General features: G+C 44.8%; 1 protein-coding gene across 1 annotated transcript in view; it reads left to right on the forward strand.

Annotated features, from left to right (window-relative positions):
* Window positions 1–13,037, forward strand: part of KIF5C (kinesin family member 5C) — a 133,741-nt gene that overhangs the window by 38,854 nt on the left and 81,850 nt on the right. Inside the window, exon 2 of the mRNA XM_058664200.1 lies at window positions 12,548–12,638. Within this exon, the coding sequence (XP_058520183.1) occupies window positions 12,548–12,638 (91 nt within the window). The remainder of the gene's footprint in view (window positions 1–12,547; window positions 12,639–13,037) is intronic.

The following is a 13,037-nucleotide window of genomic DNA, read 5'->3' on the forward strand; positions in this document are numbered from 1 at the left end:
GATGCCGGGAGTGTAGGCAGTGGCTTAACTTGCTACACCACCGAGCCAACCCCATGGAATGAAAATATCAACATCCTATTGATTCAAAAACCGACGCCAGAAGCCCAGTTTAAATAACAACTATTTAAGCACTGTTAATAATTATCACACGTACTACCAGAAGTTCGAAGATTGACAAGCTGGGAAAGATATCCTTAAGTAATTAAAAATCTGTAAAAGGGTGCTGTAAGTTATTATGCTAATAATACAGGGTCTTGAAAAAGTTTGTGGAGAATGGTATTAAGGTAATAATTTTGTGAAAACGTTTTGAAAGTCCTACATAAGAGAAATCTTCAAAGAGTCCGTGGCGAAAAAAATGACCATGGATTTCAAAGATCTTTGTAATGAAATAAGCTTATCTTTCAGATCTGTTTATGAACTTTTGAAGTTTGTGTGTGTGAGAGAGAGAGAGAAAGAGGGAGCGAAAGAGAGAGAGAGATGCTGACAGTGAAGTAAGGTGGCCTTGGGACTTAGAGTTGGGGATGGACTTTTGTGAGTCTTCGCACCTGGCTTGAGGTGGGAACTGAAGGAATGTTGGAGCTTCTCCTCAGAGGGATCGCATCAGTGCAGAGAAACTCAGCAGGAACATGTGGAGCTGGCAAGCAGGAGAATGAGTGTTAGAGGAAGAATCAAAGAAGAAAGAAGCCAAAACATTGTGTGTGGCATCCAGGGACATGGCAAAGCAGCGGTTTAGGAAGCCTGGCCTGGGGCACAATCTTAAATGGCCTCCATTTTAAGGCTATACCATAAGCTATCAATGGGGCTTGGAATAGTGGATCAGGAGGCCTTGGAGTCTTTTAAGAAAGCTGCTAAGTGAGAGCAAAAATTAGAAGGCAGAATGTGAAGCAGAGGCGAGAGAAGACTGCCCTTCCGGGTTGACAATGGAGAAACAGAGTTGGGGGTATGTTCGTTGGAGGGAGCACAGTGAAGTAATTAATAGAAAAGAATAAAAAGCACGTTTTAGGCTAAAAGAGAAGCACACGGGAAGAGGAAGATACTGAAGGAAATGTGAAGGGAAGTACAAGGTTCCTTCCCAAGGGAGAAGAAGCCAGGAAGCTGGCCTGGGGCAACTCATCAGGGTAAATGTTAAACAGTTATTACCCTAGGTAGTTGAGCCAAAGCTGCTTGAAAAATATGCGGAAGAGTTACCTGCTGGCTCATTCTTGGGCGCTTATGAAGTGGGTGGCATTGCCCTTCAGTGCCATCAGCTGAATTGTACCCATTTTCCATGCTTGACTTTGGAAACTCTCCCATCCCTACCTCACTGCTCAGAAATGGACAACTGACCTATCTTGGTTCTGTTAGGTAATGAATCTGATAAACTAGTTGCTGTTCTTAGGTGAAGACTAAATAGCTGTTTTTGAGAAGAGCCTTTTGGAACTGTGGCCTTTTGTTGTCTAATCCATTAGTGGTTCGTTTGGTGGAACTTTGAGTTAGGCAGGATGGGGAGCAGCAGGCAGGCAGAGGAAAGTGTTGGAGAGTCTGGTCTTCCAGCTCTACCCAGCCCTTCCAGTACCTTAAAAAGATGGTGTCCGATTCTCCAAGTGAAATTAAAAACATGTTTTATGAGATACAAAGCTTATGTGTCAGCTACTCTTGTTCTGAGTTTTCTGAGTATAAAACTGTGAGTCAACTCAGATAGTGACTTGTGCATTTTGTCCAGTTTGGTGATTGCCTCTATAGGTCACATTTCCCTCCTCCTAGTGAGGACTGAGTCTTGCTGGTTTGGACTGCATCATGAGCCACTTGCAGTGCAAGTTCTAGCTCATCCCATTCTAGGAGCAATGAGTAGTTGAAGAGATCTACCTTTTCAGAGTGGCAGTCAATGCACTATAGTTGAATAGGATTATATGTTAGATACCAACTGAATAGCCACCTGATCTTAATGACTATTGCTAGTTTTGGTTAATGTGATTATTCTGTTCAATGGGATTCTTTTTCTGTCATTTATAGGTATCATTTTTAAAAAAAGATTTATTTTGGGCCCGGCAGCGTGGCCTAGCGGCTAAAGTCCTCACCTTGAAAGCCCCGGGATCCCATATGGGCGCCGGTTCTAATCCCGGCAGCTCCACTTCCCAGCCAGCTCCCTGCTTGTGGCCTGGGAAAGCAGTTGAGGACGGCCCAATGCATTGGGACACTGCACCTCTGTGGGAGACCCGGAAGAGGTTCCAGGTTCCCGGCTTTGGATCGGCACGTACCGACCCGTTGCGGCTCACTTGGGGAGTGAATCATCAGACGGAAGATCTTCCTCTCTGTCTCTCCTCCTCTGTGTATATCTGGCTGTAATAAAATGAATAAATCTTTAAAAAAAAGATTTATTTTTTATTGGAAAGGTAAATTTACAGAGAGAAGGAGAGATAAAGTTCCTCCATCCACTAGTTCACTCCCAGGTGGCTGCAACGGCAAGAGCTCAGCTGTTACAAAACCAGGAGGCAGGAGTTTCTTCTGGGTCTCCCACGTGGGTGTAGGAACCCAGGGCTTTGGGCCATCCTCTACTGCTTTCTCATGCCATAAGCTGGGAGCTGGATGGGAAATGGAACAACTGGGACATGAACTGGCACCCATATGGGATCCTGGCTCATACAGGCAAGAATTTTAGCCACTGAGCCATCACATTGGGCCCTATAGGTACCATTTTATCGGTAGCAATAGATGTAAGCTTTATGCTTATGGTTATAGTATATTATGCTTATGGTTATAGTATATCATGTCCTAAACATGGCATGTGGTATTACAATAGGGCTTCATGAAGTTCATGGAAAATTCACATTATCTTTTTGTGCTATTTTCCATGAAATTTTTGAAGCCCCTTCATATTACAGCGTGTTAGAGTCAGAAAGACTATCTTTTAATTTATAGAGGAAAGGATCTAGAAAAGATAGGTGTGTTGTTTAGTCAGAGGCATTCAAATGTGGAATTCTTAGAAAATCTGTATGCTAATATTTTCTTGGAGGAGCAAATATGAGATGTGACATGCCATTATAGCAAGAAGGTATGGCTAGGAGCCAAAAATCCTGAACCTTAGTCTGGGCTCAGATTATTGGCTTCCTCACGGCCATGGAAAAATACTCTCCATTGCCAGACAGGGAAGCTAACATTCCTGTTGGTCCCCCTGCCAAGCTGTAAGGCACCAAGGGAGATAAGGAAGCTGAACACAACATAAAAGCCAAACCTCCATCCAGTACATAGGGTAGTTACAGTTACATAAGCTGTTACTGAAAAGTGAATGGAAGTTAATAAACTCTAAGTCTGCCTGCCCTAAGTTCATGACGGTATATTTATCAGATGCCTCAGTGTGCACCAGGCCTAGCCAGGTCAAGGTTTGGGCGAAAGCTCTCACCGTGTATTTGTCTACTGAAAGAAGGAGATCGTTGCTTGGGTCGCCATGTGGCTTTCATGCCGGCAGTGTCATCATGAACTGGCAGCATTTCTTGAATGACAGCTTGACCAGATGACACAGAGCTGCAGTGGGAAGCTGCCACCAGGGCAGCCTGGCCCCTGGAGGAGGCTCTGTGCTGTCCTTGTTATCTTGTCTTTGATAACACAAATCCTCATTCTACCTGCAGCGAAGTTGAGCTTTTCACCTCTTTTCCAGTGAAAGAACACTGATTTTTTTTCCCCCTAGCCTAACCTGGCAGAAAACCAGGTCTGCTGAAATAATCATTTGTATTTCTTTCTCTGAGGTGTAGTATCTGGGACTTCAAGTTTATGGGCTGTCAGCTATCGGTAGTCAAAACAGCAGCTATCTTGTAGGAAAATCCCAGAATCCCTCTGCTGCTCTTAGCCATTGTGGCATATGAGAGCTGAAGAGAATCTGTCAGCCACTTTACAGAGGGAGCAAGACACCCAGAACATTGTTGAAGTTTCCAGATCCCTGAGGGGTGAGGTCCTGGGAAGGAAAGCCATCGGCCTGGCTTTTCCCACTAATCCCTGCGGGGACTGGGTGATTCAGATACGGACTGCAGCAGGGGCAGGACTCTGTTGTACTGGATGTAAAATGGCAGTCACATACAAATTAAAACCTGCTTTTTGAGATACAGGTTCCATTGTTCTGTTTCACAGAAGTGATGCTTCTGTCTTTATTATGTCCATTAGCCAGGCAGCGGTTCTGAATTTCTTCATTTTCGCCTGGGCATCCTGCCTTACCAGAAGGTTTCTCCAATAGCTGTCTGCGATCTTGACAGTGCCTGTGTATCCACACAGTGGGGATTCTGGCAGAAAGGAAAGAATTCTAGCCTGGTTTCCTGCAGGAAGAAGGCTTGCAAGGCTCAGTTCTTGTGTTTGCTGCTTTTGTTCGTTGGCAGTGCACAAAGCAGTTGGCATTGCCTTGGCAACTCCATCAGAAGCTGGCTGCTGCTTTGGGGATGTCTGCCTCAATGCAGACTCTCCAGGGAGCAGCCTTGGCTTTGACCGGAGCTGGCACCAGCCACCTTTCTTGGGGCACAGAGCCAGTGGGGAGGGGGAGGGAAGACCTGGAACTCATGCTGGCTTTGTGTTTAGATCTTTAGTCAGGGCATCATCCCAGTGTGAAAGGACATAGGTGGTGAGGTGCTGGAGTGAGCTGAGCATGGCTTTGGGCCTCCTTGTTGAGCTGCTTTTGCAGATTGCTGGACTTGGCAGAGGGTGTGACAGTGATGAAAAAGAGCTGATGGCCACAGGCAGGTGTGGGGTGTTTTGCATCAGCATGCACAGTGCAGATTTTTTTCTGCCATGGGACTGGGAAAGTCAGATCTGGATAATGGACGGAGAGGTGATGGGGTGAAGGCCTGCAGAGACAGAGCAATCCAGGGCTGTTGATCCTAGTCTTGGGATGAGAATGAGAAGCAGCAAGCCAAGTTTCTCACAGGTGGGGGAGAGACAGTGCATATCTCCCAGCCCTGCATTGCCTGGCCGTGCTCTGTTCCCCTGCCTCGCTCCTCCCCGTAGCAGGCTTGAGTCATTGTCGCCAGCAGCAGCTGGCTGAGCACCTGCCCTGTGCCATTACACACAGGATGCCTGGTGAGCAGTCCTCCATGAGCCAGCAGTGCTTCTTTGTGTAGATTGGGAATTGCTAACCATCTCTGTAGAGAAGACACAGTGGGTCAGGCTTTGCCAGTAACCAGCACCCAGTTAGGAAGATAGAGGTATCTCCCTTTCCAGGATAATGTCCCAAGGCTACAGCATGTGAAATTTAAAAAATATATATATTTTGTTTTAATTGAAAAAGTCAAGTTTACAGAGAGGAGAAACAAAGATCTTCCGTTTGCTGGCTCACTCCCCAAGTGGCCACAATGGGCCAATCCGAAGCCAGGAGCCCAGAGCCTCTTCTGGGTCTCCTAGGCGGGTGCAGGGTTCCAAGACCTTGGGTCATCCTCTACTGCTTTCCCAGGCCACAAGCAAGGTGCTGGAAGGGAAGTGGAGTGGCAGGGACATGAACTGGCACTCATATGGGATCCCTTTGCATGCAAGGCAAGGACTTTAGCCACTAGGCTACCACGCTGGACCCAGCCTGTGAGGTTGGCAAGTGACTGCTAAGGGGTATAGGGTCTCTTTTTGGGATGATGACTGTTCTGTAACTACAGAGTGGTATTGGTAATGGTATACTCTTATTAAAGGATGTATTTTATGATATGTCAGTCATGTTTTTAAAATTATTTCTTATTTGAAAGAGTTACAGAGAAGGAGGGAAATGAGACAGTTGGGAATTGACTTGGGGTCCATATGAGATTCAGGCACTGCACGTGGCAGCTTACACTGAAATGCCACAATGCCACTCCTATCAGTTATATTTTAATAAATAAAACTTCTGGTAGGATGTTTGTGTTAATAAAAAATGAGTTTTAGCAGTCACCTAAGACTTCTGATTTTTAGTGAATGCTTTAGAAGTGTTCTTTCAGGCCATCCTGAAAGCCCTGTACTGATGGTGAGTGTGTCACTAAGGTAATGCTTGCCTAACTTTGAGCATCTTTAGAGTCCTTCAAGTCTGAATGGATCCCTGCAACTGTTAGGAAGAGAGTCCTTCTGAAAGCATTTGGGTGGCGAACACAGCGCTTCCAATATGATGCAAAGCTGCGACCTGGGCAGGACTTCTGCCTTGTCTGCCATGTGCTGTCTTCCTCATATTAAATCCGTATAAGGTCATGACTGACCAACCATTAGAGCTGGTTGAGTTACCAGCAGGTTCGCGGTACCTGCTGCAGGCTCATAAAGCTGGGTGTTGTGCATTAAGAGGTGATTGAGCGGGACGACTCTCAGGTGCATATTGCCTCTAAGAGGCTGTGGTTTCCACTTTGCTGGTGTGCAGTACAACTCTCAAAGCAGCAGCTTCTTGTTAACTAATTTATTATGCATGTGGAAATAACTTAGCATTGATTGGGAAGAAAGCAGGGAAAGAAGAAAGGAGGAGAGGCTCATGCTAACTATTTCCTTGTTTGGAGTCGTTGGGTGGGTTGAGAACAGCATTCCTGCACCAAAAGGTAGGGCGCCAAGGTCCGAAGGCCGTCACACCCTGCTGTCTCCCTCACTGACTGCCAGTCAGCTGCCCTGTTTTGACTTCACTCTATAAAACGTGGGTTGGGTAGGAGTGGCCTGAAAGGACCTTTGAGCTCTGAGACTTTCTAGAGTTTTTCTTAATAACTTGAACTTTTCATGGCAAGCTTTACATCTGTCTTTTCTTGGTCTCTGAGCAGGCTTTGCATGTTTTTGGTCCTTCTGTTGAAAAGAATGCTTGCCATCTGCACCCCTCCATTTGTGTCACCAATACTGCCTTTCTTCCCAGATCCTAAGCCCTTTTTCATTGTCTCCTTGCCAGTCCCACCTTCAGGGTTAACACTTTCTTGACTGATACACACTGTAGTGGGGGTGGGGTGTCCCTATCTTTTGTTGACTGGCTCATTGCTTTGTTTTAATCTTCCTTATCTCAGCATTTCACAAGTTGTTTTGTATAACTTCCACTTTTCCAGTAAGTTGCTAGCTTTGGGAAAAAGGCACTGTGTAAAGGAAGAACACTTGAAATCAGGGCCTTCAAGTAGTGTTTCCCAAAGTCAGAGAGCTGCCTATGTGACTCAGCCTTGTTCTCATTTGTGAACTGGGAGGATGATAATGCCCAATGTGAAGAGTGAATGAGAGTGTTTAATGAGAGGAATTGAAAAGGCATGGGTCATAATGGTTGATGATGGTGTTGGGGAACAGTGTAAGCGGTTGGGTAGTTTAGGTAAAAAAGAGCTTGTGTTCTCTGCACTTTCAAGAATGATGTCACAGAAATGCCTGGCAGGGTTAATGACTGTTGTTAGTCATCAGTTGCTGTCCACGAACTTTCTGTGAGTACTACCACCCTCCTCCTCCCCCCTCTGCTGCCCCAGTCCCCGCCCCTGATAATTCCCCAGAGGGAGTTTACATTTCTCTCTGGAAATCTAACCCCTCCCTCATTCTATTTCATTTTTAGTAAAGATGGAATAAATATTCAAATCATTGACAAACTGTGATCACAACTCTTGACCTGCCTTGGAGATTATTTCTTGACTGTCTCTCTTTGGGATAATTAATATTCTTTTGCTTAACGTACTCCTGGTGCTCATCGTCTGTTTAGGTGAGTCTCTTGCCCTCCTTCATCTCCAGGGTGCTATTCCTTTCAGGTGGGGAACAGCTGTTGGGTATCAGGTCAAATGTATTAATAGGTAGGCCATATGGTTCATAGGCATTTTGCTCTCAACAACTTGATAGGAATTCTGGTGTTATTATTTCTGTTTTTTAAAAACAATTGTTTAAACTATTGAAGTGTAAGAACCATCTGCTATATTTTTTTGTATGTGGTCCTGTTGTTAGTTTTAGTGTCAGTGCTCCTGTGTAGCGAGCAGTGTTGTGTGTGTGGAGGCTTCATGACAAAGCTAGTGTACCTGTACCTCGTCTTCAGGAAGAATACCTATGCAGTATGTGTGTTTCATCTGGGTTCTCTTTATAAATTGTAGCAGGTTTGCCTGCATGTAGTTATGTCTTAGGAGTTATGCTTGGCTTCTGTTACAGCTCATTAGATGGGTTCATTGTAGTGGTTATTAGTATGCTGAAAATAGGTCACATGCTAATTGTCATGGAGCAGAGCAAAGAGGGCAGTGTGACAGAGAGTGATGCCAGGGTGGGGATGGAGCCCTCAGAGGAGGAGAAATTTGAGTTGAGATCTAAAGGGTGGTAAGGAGAGAGCTGAAAGATCTGAAGTGAGAGACTCCTCGGGTGAAGGAAGGGTTAGGGGCCAAGATTCCAAGTAGGACAAAAAGCCCTGGTCCAGGAGTAAGTCCAGGGAGCTGAGGGAAAAGAGGGTTGAGTCTAAGTGTAACTGGAACCATTGCAGGGGAGTAAGTGGGGAGATGTTTCTATGTGATGGCCCTTTTAGGAAGCTCAGGCCGGTCAGCAAATGCAAGCTGTGTTATTCGAAGCAAAAATAGACCCAGGTAGAACAGTCAGGAGGCTGTAGCTGTTGTACAGAAAAGATGGCTAGAGAAATGGTGAATTGAGGCAGTATGGTGTAGCTGGTAGAAACGCTGGATTTGGGGGCATGTTCTAGATATAAAATATAGGGCATTTTGTGAATTCCTCTTGGATGGTTCATCTGAGCAACTGTGTAATTGGAGGCACAGTTATCAGATTTTGGGGGGGTGGTTTGGTGCTTCCCTTCTGGTCAGCTGATTTTGAGATGGCCTGTGGTCACCCGAGAGGAGATATCTAGTAAGCTTGTGAATCTGGAATCCTGGTGAGGATGAAGGCTTGAAATAATCATATAAATTACCTGGAGCTCAAGAGTGTTAACAGAGAAAAGCTTTGTCTTGAAGTCTGCACACACACACACACACACACACACACACAGCACTGCTAAATGCACACAAATTCTGAACCCTGAATCAGTGTCCTTGAGGCGTCTCAGAGGACACTGGTGGAGTCAGCCAGAGATGTTGGGGAGAACCGTGTGCTGGACACAGGAAGGGAAAGTGTCTCCAGGAGGAGGAAACAATGATTTTGTTGTCCAGTTCCAGCTGTTGGTAACTAGCACCCATAGTAAAATGTGATTTGAAAAGTCTACTCCTTAAGCTCTAAACTTAGGGTCACCCAATGGATGCCTGCAGAACCCCTGGGCCACCATGAAACAGGACCTAGGGAAGTGCTTCTCTTCTTGGAAACTGCAGGGGAGCTGGGAGAGGAGGTGGTCTTTGTTCAAGTCTCAGCAAGGGCTTGTGAAATTTTCATCCTATTACTAAAGTAGCAAAGAGTGATTTGTATTGATGTTTTGAAAAATGGCAGTTGCACATTCAGCTGTACCAGCTACATTATGTCAATTTGAAAATGTTCCGTAACTAAATTCTAATCAGACTTTTTCCAAGATGTTAAGCTTCATCTAAAATAAAAGCCTGTAACTAATTCAGTGCATGAAAAGACACGTAAAATGTTTACTTTAAACAAACAAAAAACAATTTACAGGGTTTGGCGCAGTAGCCTAGTGGCTAAAGTCCGCACCTTGCATGCACTGGGATCCCATATGGGTGCCGGTTCTAATCTTGGCAGCCTTACTTCCTATCCAGCTTTCTGCCTGTGGCCTGGGAAAGCAGTCGAAGATGGCCCAAGGCCTTGGAACCCTGCACCCGCATGGGAGACCTGGAAGAGGCTCTTGGCTCCTGGCTTTGGATTGGCTCAGCTCTGGCCATTGTGGCTGCTTGGGGGGGGTGAATCATTGAATGGAAGATCTTCTCTGTCTCTCCTCCTTTCTGTATATATGACTTTCTAATAAAAATAAAGTAAATTTTTAAAAAAGGATTTACATACTTATTTTGAAATGTAGAGTGACGTAGATTCAGAGGTAGGGGTGTGTGTGTGTGTAGGGAGAGAGAGGAGGGCATGGGGTGGAGAGAGGTCTTTTATCATCTAGTGCACTCCCCAAATTCCTCTAACAGTAAAGCCTGGACCAGACCAAAGCCAGGAGCCAGGAATTCCATCTACATGGGCGGCAGGAAGTCCGTTGCTTGGACCATCATCTGCTGCTTCCCGGGTGCAAGAGCAGGCGGCTGGATTGGAAGCAGTGTCCAGGACCCAGGCTGGCACTCTGATGTAGGCTGAGGGAGTCCAAGTAGCGGGTTAACACCTCTTTCCTCAGTGTCTGCCCAGTTTGCATTTTTAACTACTTAATGTGTTTATCCTGCCAAGGCAGTTCTCATAACAAACTGTTTTTCCAGTGGGTTTGGGAGTTAACTTGTAGTTAGGAAAGATATTATTATTTGTCACTTGATACAAACAGTATGGATTTCTTGCTCTACGATTTTCTTAAATTGAAAGTATAATCTATGCCAATGGACATTGAAGAGCAGGAGTGAGCGTTTGTTCTGCTAGGTAAGAAGCCACTTGGTACACCTGCCCCTAGGGTCGTGAGTTTGTCTTGGTTCCCCTGTGATTCCGCTGCTTGCAGGTGTGTACTCTGAGGCAGCTGGGAGGCTCCAGTGATTGGATTCTGGACAGCCATGTGGGACATCTGGATTGAGTTCCTGGCTCCTGACTTTGGCTCTGCCTGATCCTAGGGAGTGAACCAGCAGATGAGAGTACTGTGTCTCTCTGCCTCTCTAAACAAAGCAAAACTTATTTTTAAAAATTTAAAAATAAATTGAAATGCAAAGTTGGAGAATCCAATTATTTGTATTATACATTATAATAGGTCATTTTTTGTTAAGTGTATTTTGCTGATTCTAATTAAGTTTTGAGAGATAGAAATAAAATTAAGTAAAGCTGCATTATCTTTCCAAAAGATTCAAAGGATGCTACACAAACTCTAAAACATTTGTTCTTATCATTGACAAACTGACCTGGAGTTGAATTTTACCAATGGGCAAAGCTAGTAAGAATGTAGAGCCAATAGATTGGGATGAAGAATATTCCTTGGTTTGCTAGTGGAGATTTGCTGAGAACAAAACATCAGAAAAATTATCTCATAATTTTCTGTAATTTTAGCAGAATGACTCTGGTTTCACTGTTTTGCATAAAAACAAAATGTCACAGCACAGGAAAACTGTCATTTTTCTGAGATTAACTGGAAGTAGCTCATTTACCTAGCTGGCTCAACTGTATTTTCAAAGAGGAGAGCTCAAGTGTGAGGCCTAAAGCACAGGTTGCCACCTGCAGTCCGGCTCTGCTCAGGTCACAAACCAACAGAGTGGTTATCTTGCGGAGGAGTCAGGCTGTCCTTGCATGCTTCTTGCGTCCCCAGCCAGCTGCAGGGCGTGCAGGGTGGGAGGGAACTTGTCTCTCTCTTTCCTGTTTGCCTTCTGTCTCACTGTTCACACTGGGCCGGCCACGGAAGAACTCAGCAGCCCCTGAGCTCATGAAATGGGCTGCTAGAACATTTCCCCTTTTATTATGCTGTTTGTTTCCTGGAGTCATACATAGCACAGTATCAAACCAAATTCCAAGACATGGAATAATGTCCTGATTTCTCCCGCAGGTGGCCCGTTTTGTCTTGACAACCTCAACCTAGTTAAGACACCACTTAGGCTAAGAGCAGCCTCTGAGCTCTGGTTCTGACCCCTTTCCACCAAATAGAATCCAAGCACAGTACTTTGGCAAGCAGAGCTTTCCAAGAACTGTCCCTGATTTTCTTGTATTCCTCGCTTTGCACTCCACACCAGTTGCTTGAACACTCCAGGCCTTCAGTGAGCTTCTGGACTCTCAGCCTGCAGTGTTCTTCCACGACGATCATTGGAATCCTTTAAAGATTCACCTCTTCAGCAAAGCCATTCTTGCTCTCTGTATCATCCCTTCAGTCCCATCTTTTTATACCTAGCAATTTTTCATTAACCAGAAAATGTTTTATTTTTATTTGAAAAGCAGAGCTACAGAGAGGAGAGACAGAGATTTTCTATCCACTTGTTCACTCCCCAGATGGGCACAGTGGCTAGAGCTGAGCTGATCCAAAGCCAAGAGGCAGGAGCTTCTACCAGGTCTCCCACATGGGTGAAGGATCCCAAAGCTTTGGGCCATGCTCTACTGCCTTCATAGGCCACAGCAGGGAGCTGGATGGGAAGCAGGGCTACCAGGATTAGAACCAGCACCCATATGGGATGCCTGTGCTACAGAAGGAGGTGTATCCTACTATACCATGACATCGGCCCCAGTCATTTTGCATTTTCATATATGTTTCGTTTCTTGCCTATCTAACATCTGTTTCACTCATTTAGATTGTTAAGAACTGTTTTATGATTTGCTCAGTACACAGTCCATGCCTGACTCTGTGTAAGCTCCCAATAAATATTTATTTATTCAGTCTACTTTTCATCTGAAGAGTGTTTCACATTGGCTCACAGACTCTACATACAATGACATTTGCATAATGCATGTATGAGTCACGCTTATAAACCTGCCTAATCTTGGTAAGGAACAACATTAAAGAATAGAGCTAAAGATTCAGTAGCTGTGGTCTAACCACTAATACTGGTGCTTTTGAAGCCTAAACGTCTAATGCATTTTCCTCACTTTTTTTCTTTCTTTTGTCTGTCTTTTTCAGCAAGGAAAGCCGTATGTCTTTGACAGGGTGCTGCCGCCCAATACGACCCAAGAGCAGGTTTACAATGCTTGTGCGAAGCAAATTGTCAAAGGTAAGTGCTTTTTTCTTTCTTTCCTCCTGAGCCTTTCAGAGTAATTGAAAACATTAAGCGATATTTGCAGCCTAGGAACCAGTTGCCCTGACTGTAAGCAGAGGCTTGCTAATTGGAAACACTGAATTACATACAGCTTTGGCTCTGGCCTTGATTTGCTATGTTGTCAGGAGAGGCACTTAGGCCCCTTTTAGCTCCTTTCCAAGGAGAATTCTTTATTTCTTTTACCACCTTTTGTGACAGAGCTATTTTGTCATCTAAAAGCTTAACAGGGAGGAGGTAAGCTTTGGTCATACTGTTTCTGTAATAGTTTTACAAACACAGACTCGCTTTCCTTAGAAGAAGAAAATATGTATCCTTATGCTCCCATTGTACATGTTTGGTTGATTAAATGCATGC

This window comes from Ochotona princeps, chromosome 5, assembly GCF_030435755.1.
Source record: "Ochotona princeps isolate mOchPri1 chromosome 5, mOchPri1.hap1, whole genome shotgun sequence".
In the NCBI taxonomy this organism is placed as follows: Eukaryota; Metazoa; Chordata; class Mammalia; order Lagomorpha; family Ochotonidae; genus Ochotona; species Ochotona princeps.